This window comes from Scardinius erythrophthalmus (genome assembly GCF_964197995.2).
Source record: "Scardinius erythrophthalmus genome assembly, chromosome: 22".
Lineage (NCBI taxonomy): Eukaryota > Metazoa > Chordata > Actinopteri > Cypriniformes > Leuciscidae > Scardinius > Scardinius erythrophthalmus.
Genome location: NC_138242.1, coordinates 20850903 through 20875637, shown reverse-complemented (window position 1 = coordinate 20875637; position 24735 = coordinate 20850903). Strand labels below are relative to the sequence as shown.

At 36.0% G+C, this 24735-nt stretch overlaps 2 protein-coding genes across 4 annotated transcripts in view; one reads left to right on the top strand and one right to left on the bottom strand.

The window, feature by feature from the left end:
• The window catches only part of vipr1b (vasoactive intestinal peptide receptor 1b), a 67557-nt gene extending 64766 nt beyond the window's left edge, over positions 1-2791 (top strand). For both annotated transcript variants that reach the window (XM_081352467.1, XM_081352466.1), the window contains exon 13: positions 692-2791. In XM_081352467.1, the coding sequence (XP_081208593.1) occupies positions 692-886 (195 nt within the window). In that variant the 3' untranslated portion in view covers positions 887-2791. The remainder of the gene's footprint in view (positions 1-691) is intronic.
• Positions 2792-4261: 1470 nt separating this feature from the next.
• Positions 4262-24708, bottom strand: sec22c (SEC22 homolog C, vesicle trafficking protein). Of its 2 annotated transcripts, XM_081352142.1 has the most exons (8): positions 24509-24708; positions 23337-23548; positions 22062-22225; positions 21736-21915; positions 21517-21635; positions 20425-20490; positions 20112-20328; positions 4262-4360 (listed from the first exon to the last, which is right to left on the bottom strand). In XM_081352142.1, exons 2-7 carry the CDS (start codon positions 23516-23518, stop codon positions 20128-20130), a joined length of 912 nt encoding a protein of 303 aa, XP_081208268.1. In that variant the 5' UTR covers positions 23519-23548; positions 24509-24708; the 3' UTR covers positions 4262-4360; positions 20112-20127. The 2 variants fall into 2 exon arrangements, with proteins under 2 accessions (XP_081208268.1, XP_081208267.1); XM_081352141.1 differs by lacking the exon at positions 4262-4360 and having other exon boundaries at positions 19714-20328.
• Positions 24709-24735: the final 27 nt, after the last annotated feature.

Genomic DNA, 24735 nt, shown 5'->3' with positions numbered 1-24735 from the left:
AACAGCGTGTCGCTAGACGTTACGCACTACGCAGTTGTCCACGTCTGTCGCCATGGTTACTATGGCAGTACAAGCAGAAACCAGGGATAACGCAGATATTACGTCACTGACAGGCGACAAGTGAACAGGGACGGGCACTTTTTAAAATTGTGCATTTCTCTGAATTTACAAATTCTTGGAAACATTTAGGATGATGGAAGTACACAACTGAAATAAATATATATCACTGTGCAAGTTGTTTTTGGATATTTTGATACAAAATTCTTACATATTGTACCTTCATATACCTTCAACCAACATACATAAATGTTGCCACAGTCATGTTTAACTGTTTTGGAGGGAACTGAACACAATATTTACCATCACCCACTAGAGATTTCATTTTGAAACTGCAATATCATTTAACAAAAATATATACACAGGCATGTTTATTACTTCATATGCTTTTTAAGAAACCCGCAACCCGGAGAAAAAAATTATAGCGCTTATAGCGCCTCTTGTCAGCTGAAAAAAACAACCCATTTCAGTTTTTGCAGGAATGTTGCCAGAGTCACATACTTCCAGTGAGCCTATTAACAGCATTTTCGACTCATTTTACTGCCTTAATGTGGCTTTTTAATGTAAAACTGTAGAGCATGACTGCAACTTATCCATCACCAATTGATTGGATTGGATCTTGTCTGCCTCTCAGGTCCAAGGTGAGATCAAGAGGAAATGGAGACGATGGCACCTTGAAAGATTCCTGGGTCCCGACACCAAATACCAGCACCCATCCATGGGCAGCAACGGCAACAACTTCAGCACGCAGATCTCCATGCTGACCCGCTGCAGCCCCAAGACTCGCCGTGCCTCTGCGTGTCAGGACGAAACCTCCATCACAATCTAACCTAGCATCTACAATGACGTGGTATCGTCACACAGGACTTAGTTCCTACATATAATTCTTTGGAGGTATGAGCTACTAAACCTTACATTTTTGCTGAATATAGCGCAATTTGATGCCATAGAAGTCATAACAAGATTCTTGTGAGAACCACTCAATATCGGATCACCTTCTGCAACACATAAATCCTGTAAATAAAGCCGCGGTGATCTTCTGGAGAGCAGAGATATTGTAGTTCTAGACCTTTTCCGTCATTTTGTTGCCGACTCGGCTCTGCAGGGACACAGATGCAACAGCATCATCAAGAATGAATGATGATACGCTGTTGGAAAAAGAGGTTAGGGATTCTCTACCCGGGCTGCTCTTATATATTTTTGCTTGTGAGGAAAGTTAAAAAATGAAAAAAAGAAACAAAAAGGCAACCAAAAGTGGATTGTTGAATATCCAATATATGGAGATACACTGTAGAGACCAAATGTCATGTTTCTTCGAAACATGTTGTTCATTTTTTTTTAACGATGTTTTCAGATCTGTGTGCGTGTAGGTACGTTTGGAAGCCGAATGCCCTTCTCTGCACTATCATTCCAGATCAGTCATCCCAGCAGTGTCAACATTCAGTGTGCATGCTTATTTTACTGTCAATGTGCCATGTGACATGACGACTTTATGATGTAATGTCAAATCCTTTTGTGCAAAGAACAAACTATCCATTGTGACATCAATGTTCCCACAAGAACGGCCCTGTTGGAGCTTGATAAAACTGTCACGGACTTTGACATTGCTTATTATTAATCTTAAGGAATAATACACATCGACCAATTCATGCAAACAATGGAAGTGGTATTTAAGTGTTTGCACTATTGCTATTGATGTGGCATCTGTAAACTTACCATCTCCATTGTACTGTGGCACAAAATAGATTTTCTGGTCCTTTGGTTTCAGTAGCAACTTGCAGTGCTTGTTCAACTAGAAGAATTTTGGTGTTTGTGAAAAAGCTAAAGGGAAATGAAAAAAGCAGGACGTCCTGTCACACCAATGCTCTTGTCTCACAGTTTTACTCATTGGGATGGACTTGCAGCCAGATCAAGGCCTGTGAAGTCTCGGAAAAGCGACTCAAACTGGGTCAGTGCCACATCAAGGTAGTTCAGTGTGGATTGGTTTTCACATGTTTTTGTTTCCAGTGGAGTGTAAACTAATTATGTACAGTCACATCTGATAATATATAAAGGGAATGTACAGTAAATTAATTTTAATGCTACAGATGGGATGTCTCGCAAAGATTATAGTAAAATATATATATGTTTTAGCCTCAAATCACTGCCCAGCATTGTCTGATTACTTATTTTATTTTTATTTTAAATGTGTGATTAGCCAGATTACCTCTCATCTTTCACAATAAAGAATGTATATTCTTATAAAATGTTCAAGTTGAATAAAATGTCATTTTTCAATGTATAAAAGAACAAATATCACTAAGTTAGCTGATTTTGTGAATTTTGTGAAGTGCATATAGGAAAAGGTGCCTATTTTATTCATTTGCGCTGTACAGGCTGTGTCTGGTTTTTGAATGATACACTGTTTGTTGTATTAAATTGGTGAAGCTTAATATGTCAGCGCAAAGCAGAATAACTGGATGTTGTGTATATTAACTGTGTATATGTGCTGTGAAAGTGAATAATATCTGTCCATACCGCATGCTACACAGGCAACATAAGGTACATTTCAAACGATAAATTTACAAGCAGCATGACCCAAATTCTTTACAGTCATGTGTAACACATAATGAATATTTTTGTATCCACATTTAAACAAGCTTGATGTTTTATGTATTTTTTTAACATTTGGGACCATTTTCCATTGTTGTCTGTTCACAATCAACAATTTTAAATAAACTTAAACTTAAACTGTACATTTACATTGCAATTTTGTGACAGCATATATTTCTATTATATTTAAACGGCATGAAATCAAAATTTACCCTATTTACTTTACACACACATTATTAATCTTGTGGTGAACAAATAATCTGTGGAAGATAATTAAAAAAAGTTTTGGTGTTAGCATTTGCTTCAACGCTTACCAGAAGGCAAAGCAGAACGGTTCTTCAATGTGTCTGGGGTTTGACAGACACTAAGGCTCAGAGGGGATGCTGTGTATTTTAGTAGAGTGAAATTTACACAGCAAATAAATAATTTACCTGAATCTCTCTCGGGGGAAAAAAGGACTGTGACACAGGGCATAATCTTAGTTTTCTTAAAAGCATTAAGAGATGGCATGTAACCCAACCAAGAATCGTAATCGTAACAATTTTTTTTCAAATGAGTTTAATTAAGTATGTAATTTCAGTGCCACCAACGTCCCCAAGCGTAACTGCAAAAAAACGTTCTTGTTTTGCTGCAACATTAGGTGGACCAGACAAAAAAAATATAACATAACATAACAAAAAATATATTTTGACTCAAACCCAGAAAGCAAAACTCAAATTTGTATTCAATTGTTCTGGTATTCATTCTGAAACGATCACATCAGATGTAAAAATGTCATCTCTTTAATGTCATTTTATGCTTTCTGTTACCTTGAATGAATCCAATTATAGTCACACCATAATGTGGCTACATTATGATATTCAATTACATCAGCAGGGGTCCGACATGAAAGAACCATTTCCAGTCGCACATCATACACAAGCTGAGAACACTATAATAGCCAAAGTAAAACACTCAAAAACACAAATTTATGTCAGCAATGTCAGTGTGTTTTCTCCTCTTTTCCCATCAATATCTCTCTTAAACGCCACTCTCCAAGGTCTCTGCTTCAGTGTAGGCATAAATGCAGTGACAACACCTCATTGCTAATGTTACAGTCTCTGTAATCATATCTACATTTAAGCTTCAAATGCTGTGAAAAGAGCAGAAAATGTTTTGAATATATGTCATTCATTCATGTTCAATTTTATTGAAATAAGCCTAAAAACTAGCACGGTAACACTTTACAATAAGGTTAATTAATTTACATTAGTTCATGTATTATTAACATTAACTAACAATGAGCAATACATTTGACAGTATTTATTAATCTTTGTTAATGTTAGTTAGTAAAAATCCAGCTTTTCATTGTTTGTTCATGGTAATTCACAGTGCATTAACTAATGTTAACAAGATTTGAATAAAGTATTAGTAAATGTTGAAATTAATATTAACTCAGATTAATCAATGCTGTAGAAGTATTGTTCATTCTTGGTTCATCTAGTTAAATAATGTTAAATAATGAACCTTATTGTAAAGTGTTTCCACTAGCACCTTATTCACTGAATTCAATAAAATGTAAAAAGAGCAGAGTGCCTGTATTTTCGTTTTCGATGTTTTTTTCTTTCTTTTTCTGTTCCATCCTAGCAGTTTAGTATACTTATCTGTGTTTTTGTTTGGAAGGGTTCACTGCTTCAGTCAGGGATCATCCATCTGCCGAGGTCAGATTGTGCTGATAACAAAATACATGAAAAATAAAGCTTTCAGAATGCTCAAGAGACAAATATATTTCATCCGTCCCAGCTTCCCTTCAGCGTGATTCAATACAAGTTTCTCAGATATATACACTGTGAACAGTGGAAACCTGCAATGGAGCTATTTCTGCCAGATCTAACTCTTTAAAATTTGTTTTATTATAACAGAATGGATTTTGTCCATCTGTTGGTGCTGTTAACGTGCCTATAGCCACAGGCCACATTTCAGTATTCATGTAGCAGTGCCCATGGAGGGTCAGCACAACCACTGTTTCAAAGCTTTGAGCTGGATCAAACCTGCTTTAAAAATATGCCAAATCTGTGATATCGTAACGCTGGATCACACTGCCATTGAAAGAAATGTTCCTCCTTGTGAAATCTAAGCAGATAACAGTTCAGTCATTGCCTTGCCTGACAGCAAAAGCATGACATTGTATAAGAACTTAATGTGATTTCAGCAGAAATGGGAGATGATCTGGTAATTTGCTATCCTTTCATTTCTGAGCCACTGATTTCACCCTCGCAGTCATGATTGGTACCACAACTGGAGCTCGACCTGTCAGACAGTATCCAATCAGAGAAAGCTTGACTTGCCTCAGGCTTCGTGTTGATGAGACGCATTTGAGTCCCACACACACCTGAAACACAACAATCCTCAGGCTCCTAATAGTAACCAGAAGATTAAACTTTAAGGGTGATTTAAGTTTCGTGCTTCAGAACTTCCATTCGTCTCAATGAACTCCCTAGTTCAGTAGTCAGGAAAATGACGTCACGCGGACGGCCGAAGTAGCCTATACAGCGTGCACGGACCGTCGCGGAAAGCCAACACGATCTCATGAAAGTGCGTATCTATAGCACGAATGATATTTCTCGTATCATTTATACGCCAAAACGAGTTTTTGCGTTCAAATGATACGCACTGTAAACCCCTTGGGTAGGATTAGGGATGAGGAGGGCGTGCATATACGCCATAAAGTGCGTATCATATGCACGCGAAAACTGCGGATCATATGTACGCAAAAACTCATTTTGGCGTATAAATGATACGAGAAATATCATTCGTGCTATATGTATTTTTAAGGCTCTGTTTATACCTGGTATAAAAATGTGTTTCGGTCGATCGGATCAATATCAGTAAGGATAAATGAGGGAGACACATTCTCATGTTACACCTGGTGTTTTAAAGGGTTAGTTCACCCAAAAATGAAAATTCTGTCAGGAATTACTCACCCTCATGTTGTTCCAACCCCGTAAGACTTTCGTTCTTCTTCGGAACACAAATTAAGATATTTTTGATGAAATCTAATAGCTGTCTCACTCCTCCATAGGCTTATATGTTATTGTTATATGTTATTTGGTTTTTTTTTTGCCTATTTTTTTTTTTTTTTTTTACTATATTTATTAGGCTATAACTTTTCTGGGCCGGCAAGTTTCAATAACATAGAAGCCTATGGAGGAGTGAGACAGCTCTCAGATTTCATCAAAAATATCTTAATTTAAGTCTTACGGGGTTGGAACAACATGAGGGTGAGTAATTACTGACAGAATTTTTATTTTTGGGTGAACTAACCCTTTAATCCATCTCCTTTGTCCACTTTCAACCACTTCTGTCCTGATTTCTTCGAGGGGAGGGTGTGTAAATGTATGGGCTTTATCAGATCTTTCGATCTAATGGATGAAATAAAATTGTGCAATTTACATATGAACTCGAAAGGAGCCGACGGAAAAACACGAAGAGCAGCGACTTTCGTTTCTGCTCGGAAAGCCGCAAGACCACGCCGAACGATGTGAGCGTGTGTTAGAAATCAGGAATTGCAAGAGAACATTGTGTTTGGTACGTTTTTTCATCTTCAAACCAAACAAGGGTCTTCAGCGACAAATTTGAAATCCCGTCTGGCTGGCACAATTCCCATAAGGCATTAGGTCAGACTCAGTAGGCGTAGAGTATGCCGTCTTTTGTGGCTGTCCGAACACATCTGCTTTCTGCAGTGTTCTACTTTAAATGTTTTATATGTAAACATGAGCTAGATAGATGTATTTGACTGTTGTGCCACGTCTAGCTTTTTCAGCATCTCTGGCAAGGTCATCCATGTGTGTTTTTACAATGTTCTTAAACAGAATTGTTTTCTTTTTCATTCCTCATTCTTTGAGACTATACTTGATTCTTGCATGAGACCTGTAATATTTTCATATGCTTGACTGCTGCTTTACTCCTATTTGTCTGGGTTGTAAATTGTGTGCTGGACCAATTATATGCTTCAAAGCTTTCTTTCATAGCTAAGAGACTATTGCACAGTGGGAGGATGTGTATATTATGAGTCAAGAAAATATTTGATTCATTAATGTTATGCTGCCACTGTTTGCAGTCATTTATTCACAAGGCTTTTTGGGATTGCACATGCATTTTTTTCTTTTGCTATTCAACGCCAAGGTTGTGATACCACACACATTTGAAATTTTAAATTTAATTGAAGTGAATTCATGCTGTGTGGGTGAATAGAAAGGTGAGTCATAAAGATGTGCATTATGTTTGCAGGAATCTAAACCACAACCATCATGTCACATATTGTCCAGTCCAGACTCTCTATTTCTAATTAGTAAACATTTATTTGTACATGTTGGCAGATGTGTAGCCTAAATCTAATTATTATAATGGTGTGTGAGGCTTTGTTTGTCATCACCAGATGCTTGCCAGCTCATGTGTCTCCAATACAGACCCTCCAAACTGCACCAATGCATGCTATTATCCTCATTACTATTGCGTTTGGTGCCAAAACGTACTTTTTCCAGGTCTTGAAGTCACATTTCTAAAATTAGGCTCTCTCACATAACTAGGGTTTCAATATGGTTCTTCAACAGATGATGAGGAGGTGAATAAAAATACGAAATATCTTGATTTGCAGTCATTTCAACTTATTTTAATGTTTAACGTACATCTTGAGGTCACTTGGAAGTGGACTATCCCATTTAGATTTGATTTAAGCCCAATCCAAAAGAGCAAGTCATTAAGAGATGAGTGAATGAACGAACAGAATCAAGCTAAGTGCCAGCTGTGAAATAATTTATGTTTTTTCATAATTTTTTTCTACTTTAAAGATGGCTTGACATTTCCTCCCAAATTCCAAGGGAGATGCGCTCTCAGTGGAGCGGACTCACCCTGTGGCAACTCGCACAAGTTTTAATGGGTTTATGTGTTTGATTTTTCCAGAGGTGGAGAATTTCACACATGAATGGAGCAGACCTCTAACATCAAACACAGACTGGTGCCTATACCATGCTCTGAGGAAGACTAGGAAGCAAAACATATAGGCTTATTCGCATCTCCTTCTAAATTAGGATGAAAAAGTGTCTGTTCTGAACCGCTAGCAAAGCCAATGCTGCAATATCTATGCAAATGTCAATGGCGCTCTCACAAAAATTCTGGATCTTTTTCACAGGCTTTGATATCAGTTATTATTATTTAAACAAAGCTAATCTGTTAGTGAGTGCATATTGTTATTCTACGCACGAGCTAGTCATGGTGTGCTTAAAAAATAAACCGCAAGGAGCTGCAAAGCAAAGCTTAAGATAACCAGCAAGAACTCTACTGCGATTAAACCGAGTAGGATTCATCAACGTCTGAAGTCTTTGATAAAAATCGCACAGCTTAATTTCCATTTCTAATTACAAACAGCGTTCCTTTGTTCAGTATGACTGCATCAGACCAATGACTTCAAATTCCTATAAAAATGAGAGTTAACTCCTGTGCTTAAAAGTTTGCTTTTAAGTGTTCATTTCAGATTCAGGAGGTAAGCACTACAAAGCAAAGCTCTCTCAAAAGGACTTCTCTGTTCATTTTTTGTTTGTTCTTTAATGAAGGGTTTGATATTGCGGTACTGATAGGAAAACTCTGTCTCAATGAAATGCAAAGCTTTCACAACAACATGAAGACATGCCATTTTAAAAGATATGGACTCATTTCAAAAATAGACTTGATGCTTTTAACCTGTGTACTGTATAACATGTAAAAACTAAGACTAAAAATCATCAGTATTACATATTAAGTCCCTGAAATGTCCCTGTATGGAGTATTTATTTCAAGCTTAAATCCAGACACTGTAACTTAAGTTGCAGTGGGGGTAAATAATGAAGTGTTATTCATAACTTAATATTATATAGTCATTTTAATATATTTCTAATATCTATATTTTAATATGAATTTCTCAAAAGGCTTATGTAACTACAATCTTATTTTAGGAAGTTTCTGGTATAATATGTATCCACCAGATAAATTAGTCAGTAGCGTCTATAAATCAGGCTCCACAGCTTTTATCATATGTCATATGTGGGTGTATAACTTATATTTAAGACTCGTTTAGTGGCATTTAAATTATTTTAAAAGCATAATTCAAAGTTAAAGATAAAATAGAATATTAGTCATTGACCTTTCATCACTAGCCTATACATCAAGAATGCATGCTGTCTGGAATTCTAAGAATCTGGAGTTTCATAATGAATTTCAAATGTAAGACTCTTATAATGCTATACAGAGGGTGACCAAAAGTCTGAGGCCACTATGAAAAGATTTCAGATTTTCTTAGCATTTGGTTTGTCCCTTTTTTTTTATTTAATGAACTCCACAAGTTTGTGTAAAACCTGATGATAAGCTTGAGCTTGGAAAGCAAGAACATCTGACCTTTTGTGCAAAGGAGTCGCATGATAAATGTCATAATTAGCTTATTTGAACAGTGAGAAAGAGTGTAGACTATTCATTTAAAGTGTTAGTTCACCCAAAAATGAAAATTATGTCATTAATGACTCACCCTCATGTCGTTCCAAGCCTGTAAGCTTCGGAACACAGTTTAAGATATTTTAGATTTAGTCCGAGAGCTTTCTGTTCCTCCATTGAAAGTCAATGGACGGCATACTGTCCATGTCCAGAAAGGCAGTACAGACATCATCAAAGTAGTCCATGTGACATCAGTGGCTCAATCTTAAGTTTATCAAGCGACGAGAATACTTTTTGTGCGCAAAAAGTAAACAAAAATAACGACTTTATTCCACTATTTATTTCCTTCTCTCTAGGCCTCGAGTGAGTTCACATAGTGTTTTTGCGTAGCGCGTCTGTGTTGCGAAGATGAACGGAGGTCTTACAGGCTTGGAACGACATGAGGGTGAGTCATTAATGACATAATTTTCATTTTTGGGTGAACTAACCCTTTAATGCCATAACATATCTTTACTTTTACGTTTTACATTTTTCTTGTTCAAAAGTACGATATTTAAATGTTTTTGAAAGAAGTATCTTATATATGTTCACCAAGACTGCATTTATTTGATCAAAAATCTAGTAAAACAGATAAATTGAAAGTAATGAGTAATATTTGAAATATTACTACAATTTAAAACTACTGCTTTCTAATTAAACCCCAGTCTTCACATTATCTTTCTAATTTGCTGCTCAAGAAACCTTTATTATTACTATCAATGTTGAAAACAGTTGAGCTGCTTCATATTTTTGTGGAAACTGTGATACATTTTTTTCAGGATTCTTTGATGAAAGTCCAAACGAACAGCATTTATTTGAAATAGAATTTTTGATTCTTTCTAAAAATATATATTAATTTCTTTCCACAAAAAATATTGTTGGTTTAACTTAAAGTAAGTAACCTGGTTGCCTTAAAATTTGAAGTGCATTGAAATTGTAAGCCCGTCTAGAGTGGCCTAATATCGGCATCCGATAGATTGGGATGAAGGTCTCTGCGCGTTACTGTCTTTCCGCGTGGCAAAGTAATTTAATTCCATTTAAGCTTTTATCTGACTCCATTTTATATCTGACTCCATTTTATCATGACCTTGTATTTAAGTTAGATTGCCAATTGGTTATTGGTCAATTATATAATAGTTTAGCAATACATTTGATTGTTCTATTTAACTCTTATATTTTACCCGTTCATATTAGGAAGCGATGTCGCTCAGAGGTCCTCACGCCTTGTTTAACGTGGGTCTCACGATCACAAACAGAGGTAATTGCTATATACCTGAGATCGGTCGCATTCACGCTTACACAGTCAAAGATACTTTGGTATAGGCCCCGTGATTGCATACACTTGAAATTAAAGTAATGTTTACTTCAGTAGAGGTATGGCCCCTACTACAGATATAAGTCAACCAACTTTACTTGTCTTATAATAACAAATTGCGGTCCCAGACTTATGGGACAAGGGTTGATTTACATGGGGGCACACCCACAGCAGTTAAAGGAGAACTTGGTAACTTTTTTAACTTAATAAAACTGTCTAGAAATCATTTGGATGGTTAAACAACCTGTTCTGGTGATATTGGTGACTTTCCCCGCTCCCCCCAGCGTTCCCAGGCGGAAAACCAACCTTGCAACTTGGGCACTACCGTCCCGGCAAGACAGAAATTGGAAGTCTCGTGAGAAGCGAGAACGAGAACGAGCGCGAGCGCGAAACACGAATTGCTTTACGGCAATTCGACATAAACACACACGCATGTATGATGTATTACCAGATTTTACCCACCTCAGTAGACAAAGCTCCACACGATACAGTTGGCTTGCTCCGATCATAACAAACGCACATGAGCAGCGGTAGAGAGGGGGAGGAGGCTGAGTTTTTTACGACCGTGTTGTGAAATATACGCACCACCACAGCTGTAGGGGGAGCTCGTGGGGAAAACATGCGACAACAAAAGGGAAAATCAGCGAAGAAGTGACTAGAGTTCGCTAGAGTTGCCGAGTTCTCCTTTAACAAGATATCTCTAAACTCTCCACACCTTATTACCTTTTTGGTATGAGAGGAATGAGACCTTTGTACCAGTTGCACTGAGACATTTCAAATGATACCAAACATGTACAGTTTAATACTGTATGATAATTGTTCATATTAAACCATATAGATTTGTGGGTGAATTCAGGTAGGGATGGGTTAAGGGAATGATGTGTAAATTGGGATGTGATCAACTCGAGTGTGATCGTGTCTCGAATGGGGATGGTAATTTAGCTAGAGAGTTCAAATGTTAATTTCCTTTGTTTTATCCGAGAGTAGCCCTCTCTTCCAGTTCTTCCAGTTTCTCCAGTCTTATGAAATAAAAAAAAATTGAGTTAATACAATGGAGTTTGGTTTTATCAACGTAAACTCAAAATGTTATGTTATCTCAACCACATAAATTATTTAAGCAGATTGACAAAAGAAAACCTGTTGTGATAAATCATGAAAAAAAAAAAAAAAAATTATAGTGCAAAAAAAAAGTTTTATTTTTGAAAAGTAGTGTAGATTTAGAATCTCAGATCTTCAATGTGGTCTTGGCAACCTCTAAATAGACCGAAACTGTAGGGCAGAATACAACGTCCCAGTAGAATACTTGGTATGTGAGGTATAAAATATTCATGGGACGTTAGAGTACGGCGGGTCACACTGATGTTTGTGAGGCATCATTTTTAAAACTCACATAATCAAGTCTGCAAAATTCCATAAATATATAAAACATTAAAGAGATATTTACTCACTTCATGCTGTTCAAAGACATGTTATTAGACATAATGGCAGTCACTATTCACTTCCATTGCATGGAAAAAAGTGCAATAAAAAAGACTAGGCACTGAAACATCTTTTGTACAGTATTCAATTCAAAAAAGAAAGTCATATAGTATTGGTCCATTTTGACCTGATAGAAGGTATAGATAGGTATCTCTGATAGAAGATATATTGTATCTCAATGGGTATAAACCTTCATTTTGTGCCAAACTATCTATTTAATGTTATGTTTAAAATGATTAATATTCAGTAAATCACTGTCTTTCAAACAAAACTAGGCCATATAAACTGACTTTATTAAATCTCTATACATTCATGATATATAATCAATGCAAAAAAAACGTTGTTTAAATCAGATATTCACAATGCTGCCAAAGAACTGCCTCAATTAGTGTTTCCGTCTCGTGTTTGAAACAGAACAAAAGGTCTCTGCAGTGTCTCATTTTCACTGAAAGCACAATGATTTATCAGGACAAAGATTATTGTAAAAAAAGATGGAGATGGTACAGTACCGGACATGGTTCTTGTGGCTCTTTTGTGTGCTGTGCAGGATCCCTTCCTCTGGTCCTATCTGAATCATGAGGCTGAGAATAACAGCAATTGACACTCGGTCACCAAGCATTGTGGGAATGCCATTATTAGAAGCTTATTTGGTGAAGATGATAATTTCAACACTAGTCCAGAGTCCAGCTGAGAGCCGTGTCAAGTGCGTTTCCAGTACAAATGCATTTCACATGGACAAGTGTCAAGTGTGGAAACTGTTTTGACAGTCTTGGACACACGTGTTTACCTATGAAAAATCCATTTCCTTTTTCTGATTGGTGCATGTGTGCATGAATGAATTTACAATCACAAGTTGGAATGCAATACATATGTCACAGGGGGAGAGAGAGGTAACAAATAATTCCCTAAAATTCTGAATTTGAATAGCAAACACTTGATGGAGGCAATGCTCAAACAAAATAAGTTCAAACAAAATGTTTTTCTCATATTGAATAAAACATCAGATATGGGTGAAGCACAAAGCAATTTACAGTAGGCCTATGTGATGTGATGTGAGTAGAGCAAGGCAAGCTAAAAAAATCAACTATCTCACCAAACCATTAATCCTCAGATTAATGATTCATGTCACTATGTCTTTCTCTGAGGACATCCGCGTTTATCATTCAGAAAGAATGTTAACGTGTTGTTAATCACCCTTTTGTTAAGACAGTGCGAAGGGTCTAAGTAAACGTTTAACTTTGAGGAGGAAAAAGTGAGGCACAACTTCAGTAAGACTAACTTCCTTCACAATTTCTGAGAAAAACAATGAAGGCATCTTTCCTTATTAAACAATACGGGCCGTTCACACTGGGGACTGTAACGACAACTAACTAAAGTTTTAATAACCATTCTAAGGCTTGTTTGCACCAAGGATGATAACTACAATGATAATGATGAAAATAAATATGAAAGAATAGCAGAGTCCACACCACAACTGTAACAATAATGGCACAGAGATAACATAGTTTAAATCACTTTGTGAACGATTTTTTTCCAGCTGATTAATGACAAAAAGCAATATATATTGTTGGTATCACTTTCAGAAAGTTTTATACATTGTCAGCCAATCAGAATCCAGCATGCAGCAACAACCTGCACCAGGGCCCCGGATACCATAGCTATGGTCCTGGTGGAAGCTAATTTAGTTATCGTTTTTAATGTGAACGGACCTTTACTTCTGGTCCTCAAATTTAATTGGCCAAGTGGCGAGAGGTGGCTCACTGCAGAGCCAATAGGTGGAGCTTGACGCCCATATTCTTCTCTGGACGTAATGGGAGGAGCTTGAAGGTTGAAGTTAAAATGTACGTTATTCAATATCATAGTCAAAACTGTCCATTCTTATTTTATTCTTTTTTATTTATTTATTATTATTATTTTTATTCACATGCCCTCATAATCTTTAAAAGAAAATAAGTTCCCATCCCTCTTCTCTGATGATGTTTACTGGCACGAGGGCGGGACAAACTGTCACTCACATGACATCACAGCAATAGCAAGCAACAACCATTTAATCAAATCCTGATGGACAAAATCAAATCCCACCCTACATTTTTTCATTTGAGAAGCAGTTTCACTCAGATTTACGTCTCAATAGGGAAGAAAAGACTACCGCAGCTTAAGTTTCATGCTGATTTTATCTGAAGCAGTGTCACATCGGCAACTGTGATCTTGTTCCGAAGGTGCTCTGAATAGGCATCTTAAACTTCTCTGGAAGTAAAAGAGATGTTAGTTTCTCTATGACTACGCCCTCAAACCAGACCTGTGAGCGCCAACAGGAGAATCAGAACACCAGGACTGATCCTCTCATGCTTGTTTAACACAGAAATGAAATGGATCAGTGCAGTAGAGAGTGATCTGGGTCAAACCAAACATCTGCACTAATCAGTTGGACTGAAGGTGAGTGAATACTGCCAAGCTTTCAGTGCACCATTGCCAGGCAAGATACAGCAACACTTGGAAGTGTAATGCCTGCACTGTTTTTCTTGTCCAGCATTACTCAGTGACCTACACCATTTTCCTTGGTCAGCATTGCCACTCTAAAAGGCAGCATTACTCACAAGACTTTCCTAATCTCCGTAAATAAAGATCATAGCCTAAGAGGATGGACCAACAGAAGTGATCATAAAGTTGAAATTACACTCACACAAGTCCCAGATCTCAGCTTAAAGGTGCTCTAAGCGATGTCATGCGTTTTTTAGGCCAAACCATTTTTTGTCACATACAGCAAACATCTCCTCACTATCCGCTAGCTGCCTGTCCCCTGAACACAATGTAAAAAAAACGCGACCTCTGTAGACAGCCCAGGCTCCACAAACGGCAAGAAAAACAAACTGGCCCAGCCTGGACCATGAAACACAACAAACAGTGTTCCAGCCAATAACCGACAAGAATGATTTGGGGGTGGGGGGTTAGTGCACATGTCGTGCACATGAAGGGGGGTGTTGGGAGTGGAGGAGAGAGAAGCATGAGGGAAGTTAGCTAGAGGAGAGATGTTCTAACAACGACTAATGTTAAAATGGTATATTCTTGAGAATTTTGATATGGCCGACACACGACCAAAGAGACGACGTTCCGATGAACAAATAACAAAGAAGAGGGAAAAGGAGAAGGAACGCGCAAAGTCCCGAATTTACATTGGAAAAGCATTCAAAAGCTTGGTGAGAACTCCGCCGGCAGAAGGGCTTCCAATCCGAAATTCAGGTGGCTCTGTTTTTGCTGGACAGGTGGGTAAAACCAGTTTGTTTTTTCTAAATGGTTCATGACTGTTTCAGGAAGCACGGAAGGGAGGGGGAGTGGACGGGATGAGGAGGAGGGAGGGTCGAGCTAGCCTCCGTTTTGTTTGACAATACTCTGAACGTCAACAAGAAGTGACGTCACCCAACATCACTTGGAGCACCTTTAAGTTTTAACTGTAAACCTCATTATCATATAAAGTCAACAGCAGTTTTTTTTTATTTTTTTTTATTTACACACAACAGGGTCATATGTTCAGTTCAAAAGAATCAAAGGAGAGGATATGAAACCTACATGAAAATGCAGGGTTTTCTCAATCAAAATAGCAATACTAGCTGAACCCAAAGACATCTGACCTTTTTGTCTTTTATCTTTACCTAATCTTTACTTTTACCTTATATTAAACAAAGATTTTTGAAAAGTAAACTAAACCTTTTTAATCCATGTTTGTGCACTGTTGACAATCATCTGAGCCTATAAAACGTACACAGCTCCCTCAGCCTATGAGACACTATAGTTTTATACTGCCACCCAATGTTCTGATACATATATTACAACCCTACAAACACCATCTGATATGAATGTTTATAGTCACATGAATTATTACAAGAAAAATGTCCACTCAGAGACGATTAAAAAAATTCAAAACAATACAATTAAACTTTTATGGTCATAAGAAATTCTGAATGTGAAGCTAAGACATTCTAAAACAGTTTGTTTGGAAACATATAGGCCTGGGTCCTGTACCATGATGGTAATTGAACAAACTCAGGGTTACAGGATTAGTTTCGAGTTGAGAAAAGCAAACCAATCCAACCAGGCTTTGTTGGTACCATGATGCTGATCATCAGCTTTCTCTGTCAACTCAGGCTTTGATCCTGAGTTTAGAAGTTTAGGTGTGACACCAGTAGCAAACAGCCAATCACGTGAGTGAAAAAGAGTGAAACTGCGATTCATTTCTCACGAGAGAAGCGGCGCAATTCACTTCTCTCTTCTGCAGAATATTAAGAGATATTAAGAATTTAAACAAATTTACACAGCAAGAAGAGGACAACTAAAAGAAAAATCCTTGCTATATCAGTGCAAGTAAAAGTTGTAAAGTTAATTTATACAGTTGATAAAGGTATAGAGAGAATTGAACATTTAAGCTCACATGTAGTCATTTTATAGCTTTAGCTATTGATTCTAAAGCGTATTTCTATTTCCTTTATACATTTATTCATTTAAACTGCATAATAATGATGTATAAACTAAAATTGTACATGTTTGATCGATTAAGGGTATAAATAATATCTATATCATACAAAATTAATATTCTAAATAAGCATTAGGCTACTAAAAGCCAGTCTTTAAAATTAATTTTCTGTAGTGACCTTTAATTTGGAGTATAAACAGGTGGAGTGACTATCGCATCAGACATGTCACTTTGCTCACAGCTGATTGATCCAAGTTCGGTTTGCAACCTCTTACCTGGAACATAACCTGCCCCGGACCAGGTTAGCCGTGGAGTTACTTTGGCGATGAACATGGTGCCTAAAACCCAGGGTTGGCGCAAACTAAACTGAAACATACCTGGCTAGCCACCTAAACCAACCTAAAATATTTTAAGATATGTGGGGTGAGTTGCTTTCAGTCAACAGCTCAACTTAAGTAATCACTGACCTCCATAATGGTGACCTAAAAAGGCGACTCTTTCCTTCATTGAATCTGATTGTTAATATCAGATGTCTTCACTAAGGGTCAATCATCATGCAATTAATCACTTATCTCATTAACTTTAACACTGCTTCAGTGTTAATTTTAACACTCAAACTCTGAGGAGAGTCAATTTAACACTTTTTTGTGAACCTGCAGTGTCAACATGAATGTTTCTGAAACATCCCAGGATATTTAAGCTAATTATCAAAATAACTTTTTTTTTAGTCAGCTATAAGTCGTCTAGGCCTAATTCTTTTCTATTCAAAAATTAACATAGCTTCAACCAGTAAAAATGCTCAAGCAAATCTTTTTTCCCAACAACCAAATAACACAAACACACAGTGTACTAATAATGTTCAGCTGCTGATTTATATGAAATTTCTGAATCCGTTTTAGCAACAAACAAGTTCCAACATGTGAATAGTGCACACAAATCTGCTCACATTTTAGAGGACCTTAGGGTACGTTTACATGACAACGATGCACTAAAACGGAAAGTTTTTCTTTGTACAGACGACAACGGATCCATGAAAACGACTAGAAATGCATGCCAGACAAGTAGTTGGCAGAGCACTCGCGCCAAACGCGCATGCCTATAGATTAAACACGTAATAAGCATTCACAGATTCACATTGTCATGGATGATAACGATATCGTTTTCAAAAACGTGCACTTTGAAACCCGTTTTCAAAAGATTGCGTTTTCAGGCCACCAAAACGCCGTTGTCGTGTAAATGAATGGCCAAAACGCGTAAAAAGTTTCCCGTTTTTAGTTGAAAAGAGTGTCGTGTAAACGGCCCCTTAGTTGGTTGCTGGAGGTTCATGTTGGAAGTTAAAAGAGCAGTTTTCCAGTGAAACAAAACCAATTCAAATGTCTATCTAAAAGTATTTGTCCATTAAGCAGAACATAAGACGACAAAATTGCCATAGTCCTTGATAAAAGAAAAAGTTTTAAATGTATGCATCATCTGAATCAAATGTAGGATGTAAGACAATATTGGATACTATTGTAAGTGTTTAAGTAATAACCTCCAGCACCAATTACAGTTCACTGACAAAGAGGATTTATAAAAACATGGGTCACATATGCATGACATACAATTAATCTAAATACCGGTTCTCTCTTTTGTGCAACTAGACAATTAATCTACAACATGAAAAACTATTATTATAAAAATACATATCTCATAGATTCAACAAACATAGTACTTTGTGTATTATATGAGGAGTGAGTAAATATGTATCCATTAAAAAGGCTGAGAGCTGCGATCTCAGTAACCTTCAATCAAAAGCTCATTTTAAATGTAAAAATGTATCAAGAACCCATGATTGCAAATGGAACGTCACTTTACTTTTTCATGCTATCCTGGAAAGAAAACCTAGAAATCAGTCAATAGAAACAGAGCCCTTGCAGCACAATTATTACAATTAGCATTAAATTGTTTAGATTGACACTTTAAAATGATCATACATACATTCTCATTCCACATTCCATTTTGATAGCTGTAATTATATAATGTAATAAGGCATTGACAGATGAAAATACTGTAGCATACCACAGCACTAAATGTTATCCTCGACAAAAACTTTTCGAATTTGACTATTGTTCAGATAATTATATCTACACTTATTACTTGCCTGCAAACTACTTCCAATGAACTTAAATTTTTCATGTGGATTGCTTGAGGAATAATAGCAAGTGCATGACATTAGCAATAAACAGAAATGCAGTGTACAAACTAGTGCTGTCAAATCAATTAATCGTGATAAATCACATCTAACATAAAAGTTTACATAATATATGTGTGTGTATATATATATTATACATGTGCGTGTGTGTGTGTGCTTATCTCTTGTCTGTGTATTTATATATGTATAAATAAAGTATATAAAAGTAGTGGTATGTGTGTGTGTATACAGTATATAATAATATATATATACACACACATATTATGTAAACAAAAACTATGTTGTATGTGATTAATCGCGATTAATTGATGTGACACAAACTTAATATTCTGCGTCAGTGTAAAATGATATGACATAAAATATAAACTCAATATTAAGTTATCATCAAATTAATATGATCAAATTATAATACTGCCTGCTGCAAAATAAACAAACAAACGCTCTAGTGGTTTTTGTCCATAGTGATTTGTATTACATGAAGAATAATAGTGCAAATAAATAATTACATATGTAAACTAGCCTCTTTAAATAAACACTAAAATGTATACTAAATCTGTTTTTGTTAAGACTTGTAAGCTCCTGCAACTTTTTAAGCACCTGTTCTTCTTCTCTACATCTTGCCAACTTAAAGGTATAGCGGAGGATCTTTCCGAATTTTAGATAAGACCCGCCCTCTCCACTTTTTGAAAAGTTTGATTGATTCACCAGAATGATTGACAATTAGGAGGACCAATAGTATAGGTGATCCACCCGGAAGTAAAAAATCCTCCGCTATACCTTTAATGAATGAATGCAGTATTATGATAATTTGTTGAAATGATTCCAGATTTATAGTCTTTGGACTGAGTATTATAGAAAGGCTACACAAAATTGTCTTAAGACCAACATGAATGTGCTTTGTATACAAATTATAGTACTAATATAATCCAAAAAAAATGAAGGTATTGTGGAGTATAGCCATAACTAAACGACACTGTCCGAAAAAAAAAAGAAAAAAAAAAAAAAAAGATCATGTTTAAGCTTAAAAAGACTGAAATGGCTAATGGCTAAATTTCCTTCATTTTTTCCTTCTAAATGACCTGATACTGATTCACTACCACGCCCACTTTAGGTAAATTACACGAAATTTTTGAGATTTTATAGTTTTATAACAATTAACCTGGCAACAAAATGAACCCTTCCTACAAAAAGTTTAAGTTTAAATTAGCTTAAACAATGGTAAGTATTCTTATTTTGCAGCAAATAAATAAAATAAAATTAAATTAACTTAACAGAAACAACAAACTGCTTGCTTCATGTCTGTTCATCAATTCCCCCATATTACTCACAATATGTCATTAACAACTTGATTTTTCATCAATGTATTTGAAGACCCCTGTAAAAAACGTCATTGCACTCACCATCAATGTAATACAAAATAAACATCATACCATTAGATCAAAGCAAGAGCTAAAGCGAAAACCAATGTCAGTTTACGTGAGCCACCAGTCCATGAGTAAAAAGTGTCCTCCATTCTACTAGTATCTCACCCTATTGCTGAAGTCCTCATACTCCACAGTCCATGTTCCTGTCCAGCAGTTTGCGGTGGAGGGTTAGCAGCGTGGAGAGGCAGGCCACGGACATGTGGAAGACCAGCTGCCAGATGTTCCTCGGGCCAAAGAGAAAAGCATTGCATAAGATGATGAGAGTCAGGAGAGTGAAGGCTTTCAATTTCTTCTGGCAGGTATGGAACAAGTACAGATGACACTGTGTAGGGAAGGAGACACAAATTTGAGTTAGGCAGCTTCGTGTGCATTTACAGGTGTTATAAAATGCCACATGAAGAGTAGTAATGCAATTTACCTGGCAAACACAGCAGAGAAATGCCAAAAGAAAAGCCACCACATTCCACAAACCATCATAATCATCCTGTAAAAAATGGTGTCATATCATAAATAAAAACTTAATCACTTAATTATAATGAATCAATTAATTTATTAATTAATTACATATCAGGAGTTATTATAGGGATTTTGTACCAGTGTTATTTTATTATTATTTATAGACTTACATGTAAATAATTACTATCTTGAATTATCTTTTATTTTTTCATTTTCATGCTTTTTTTATTTTTTTTATGCTAAAATTTTAATTTTAGTTTACGTTTGAGTACTTTGCTATGTCTTTTTTATAACTTTTTTTACTTTAACTTATTTTATATTATTTATATTATTAACATATTTTTTCAGCTTTATTTCCAATAATGAAAACAACTTTTAAAAGTTTTTGTTAAACAATAACAAAACAAAAGGGATATGAAACAAGATATGAATGTCCTCCATCCCAAAAAAAGCATTATTACCCAAGATGCCACCCTTTTGTGGTATTCCTACATACATATGTCTGCTAGGCAAAAAAAAAAAGTGTACAAATATAAATAATGACTTTATGGTATGCCCGCCTATACAGCTTTTAATAAACCATGGATATCTGCTACTGCATGACAAGATTATTCAGTACCATACAGAGTATCAGCTGGTATAATAGATTATTTTTTAAATCAGTATAGGTCAATACTGGATATTTAATTGCATGCTCATGCATGCACTAATTTTATATTTAGATTACCTTTTAGCCATCTAACAATTGCTTAAATATAATCTTTAAAAACACTAATAATTTCATAACTGTTAAATGTAAACTTAAGTAAAATTAATACAAATGAATATCCATTTTACATAATATACATTATAATGCCTAAATTCACTTGAAGCATTTAAATAATCTGATTTTAGTTTTTAGTGTTTAATTTTTAATTTAGACAAAATAGTGAATATGTTTACTTTATTTAGACGGAAGAGTATAACATTTTGATACTGGCAATGTATTGGTTATCAGCCATAACATCTCTTAAATGAACACCTGCATCCAACAACACTTGGACCACAGTGTTACCTGAAAGGTGTATTCTATAAGGTGAACACCACGTATAAGGTTGAGGGCAGCACACATGATGTTAAGAACCAGTGAGAGGATCCCTGGTGCTGAGATTGGTTCCAATCTCTGACTTTGACCTTTAAAATCAACAGAGATCAATAATCAGTCAAAACATATCTGCCCAACTTAAGCTGCTGCAGCCCTTATGAAATAACTGCAATCGGCACTATAGCAAACCTGACGCAGCTGCTTGTTCTACATGCCCATTGGCTGCTCCATTGGTGAGTGCCACGTCCTCCATGGTGAGAACCTGAGGGGGGCTGGTCCTGAGGTCTTCCTGCACCTCGGCCAGGGTCACCTCCAGAAATGGACCCCCTTTCTGGTTATAATGCTGCTGGAGTTTTTGAATGGCACTATCTGAAATTAAACCATCAGACAAACGCGAGCAGCTTATTAGTGCAATTGTTAATGTAATATCTTAAACTCAAGCTCTGTTTCATATTCATGGTTTAAATACACTTAATGAATCAAATCCAATCCTATGCATTTTTCTGTCACCTTACCAAACTCCAGAAATGGGTACGGCCTGCTTGCCAGGGTCACTGCAGAGTTGTCGAAGCATGCTGTGAATTCCCAGCGCAAGTCTTCCAAGAAGCAGAAGGCCGTGGCAGCGGGGAGACTGCATGCACATACGGTCATGTACGACACACCCTCGGATGAGAGGAAGCTACAACACACAGAGAGACCACTTAGTTAACAAATGAATTCACAGGACGGCCACCAATTTCCTTGGCTTATCTCGGACTCTGGAATGCAGGTACACAAGGCCAGGTACATTCTTATATTTCCTGTATCTGATTTGGCAACACTAAGAGGTGTAACAGTACACTCATGTCACAAAATTCGGTTTGATACACGATGCTGATGAAAGACATATGATAAACTGTTCATTAAAATGCTAAATTTGGCATTACATCAGGAATGAACTTGAATAGGCTTGTATGTTGTCCTTCTCCCCCATTAACAGGGCAATGGTGACAGCAGAATAGAATTATTCATGATTCAGATTAGCTAAAAATACAAGATTATGACAGATATGCTTGTACTGGGTCCCTGATTACATACATTTAAAACATTTTTTAAATATTGCATTGTTTAAGTTATGCATTTAATTTTTCGGTTACACTTTACAATAAGGTTTTTAAAAGTTAACATTATTTAACTACATTAGTTAACAAACTAAGAATGAACAATACTTCTACAGCATTTATTAATCTTAGTTCATGTTAATTTCAACATATTTTTTTTTAACATTAGTTAATGCACTGTGAACTAACATGAACAAACAATGAACAGCTGAATTTTTATTAAAAACCAACTCCAACAAAGATTAACAAAAACAGTAACGAATGTATTGTTTATGGTTAGTTCTTGTTAGTTAATACACTAATACCTTATCGTAAAGTGTTACCAATTTTTTTTTTTTTTTTAAAGAGACCATGCACAATTTTCATAAATGTTAAATGTGCAATGTACCGGATTTAACCAGAGGCTAATTTTCATCCACAGTACCTTTAAGTGACAAACTAACAAGACAAATTGATGGAAGGTCAAATGTGAGACTTTCTGGGTTTACCCTATTTGATGCTAAATTAAATCTGTGTAAACTTTTATTTTTGGTGAACTGTGCAAAACATTATTGCCACTTTACTTATTCACTATTCACTGCTCAAGAGCACAACACTTCCTGGATCACACATTGTGGGTTTGAAGCTGAAGCATTTTGGTTTCCATGACCACTAAAAGACAGAGTTGTCCACAAACAAGAGTACACTTACTGAATGTTGAGTTCATGGCCCCTGACTGTCCCTCTATCTGGTAATAAACATAGGGATTTTGAGATCACTTTCAGCTGTTGCTTTCTCTCCTGAAGTTCCTTGTTATGCAGGAAATCAGTGGAAGCGGAGAGAGGGAGTCCATCCCTGACCCGGACCACAAAGGCAAACAGGATCAGTGACATGCTCCTCGGAGGCTTCTATGAGAACACATCCTGAACACAAAGCAGAGGGAAGATACAGATAATTATTAAAAATAACATTTACAGCACATGTCTGTAGCATGTCTGATGAGAAGAATCTTTCAAATGTATAGCCGCAACTGTGGATGTAAACTAAACTAGCGGCAAAAATGTAGGCTAGACACATCTACTCATGCTTTAATATTCATATTTTCACTTTATTATTGCTTATTTTGTAACACTTTACAATAAGGTTCCATTTGTTAACAACATTAGAGTGAACTAACACTGAAAAAGATTTCTAAAGCATCGTATGTTAATTAATTTCAACATACAAATTCATTATTAAAATCAAAAGTTGTCTCTAAATTTTATTTAATGGACATGGGCTAACATGAACCGTTGTATTTCAGGAAGTAATGGTAAGTAGATTAATAAATACTGTAACATAAATACTGGCTATTAGTTAGTGCATTGAACAAAATCAGATTAAATTCATAGGCACAATGTATATGTCTAAAAAACTAAGTTCAAGCATTTTAGCATGAGTCTTTTGATCAAAACATTCATAAGATAATGAGAAATATATATTTAGTGAAGTGTATACAAACGTTTTGCTGGTAGTCTATGTCTGCACTCTAAAGACCTACATTATTACTACTATCTGCTACTTATTTTACTATGATATGCATATTATAACAAAACATTACATTACAGTTTAACATGGTTGATATGAAATGAATTTGAACGAAAGGTACATTAATTTTATACAGTTTTAATAGTGAAAAGGAATCCACCACGGGTTTGTGACTGTACGATAGCGTAACCATTAGTTCCAACTTAACTGGACCACATTAGCAAAGTTTGGATATAAATTCCCATGGTAAATCATTAAATGTGGACTGGATTTTTAATTAAAATACAGTAGTTCAAATACACAGTCATTCTACAAGGCACTGCTAGCAGGTGCAGATGCGTTTTACTATCCCTTACCTTACGACAGCTCAATACATTTACACTGATTATGTCAAACAGTGAATTAAAAAAGCTCAGGTGTATAACAACTGTGTTTTAAAAATGTCTCAAAAAATGATTACATAGTTATTTATGACTTGATATAAATAATGGTATAAAGACGCGACCAAGGGCTTTTTGTTTGTCTCTCTGAATTATGGGAAACAAACAGGGAAGCCACCGGAAGCCGTTATTTCAAAATAAAA

What these genes read in the sequence shown, in the direction of transcription:
- sec22c (XM_081352142.1), bottom strand. Translation starts at nt 23,518, where the DNA reads ATGTCACTGATCCTGTTTGCCTTTGTGGTCCGGGTCAGGGATGGACTC. An exon ending in GTACCCATTTCTGGAGTTTG is followed by an intron (nt 21,916 to 22,061) that starts GTAAGGTGACAG and finishes GTTTAATTTCAG; the next exon opens with ATAGTGCCATTCAAAAACTC. An exon ending in TTCTCTGCTGTGTTTGCCAG is followed by an intron (nt 20,329 to 20,424) that starts GTAAATTGCATT and finishes TTCCCTACACAG; the next exon opens with TGTCATCTGTACTTGTTCCA.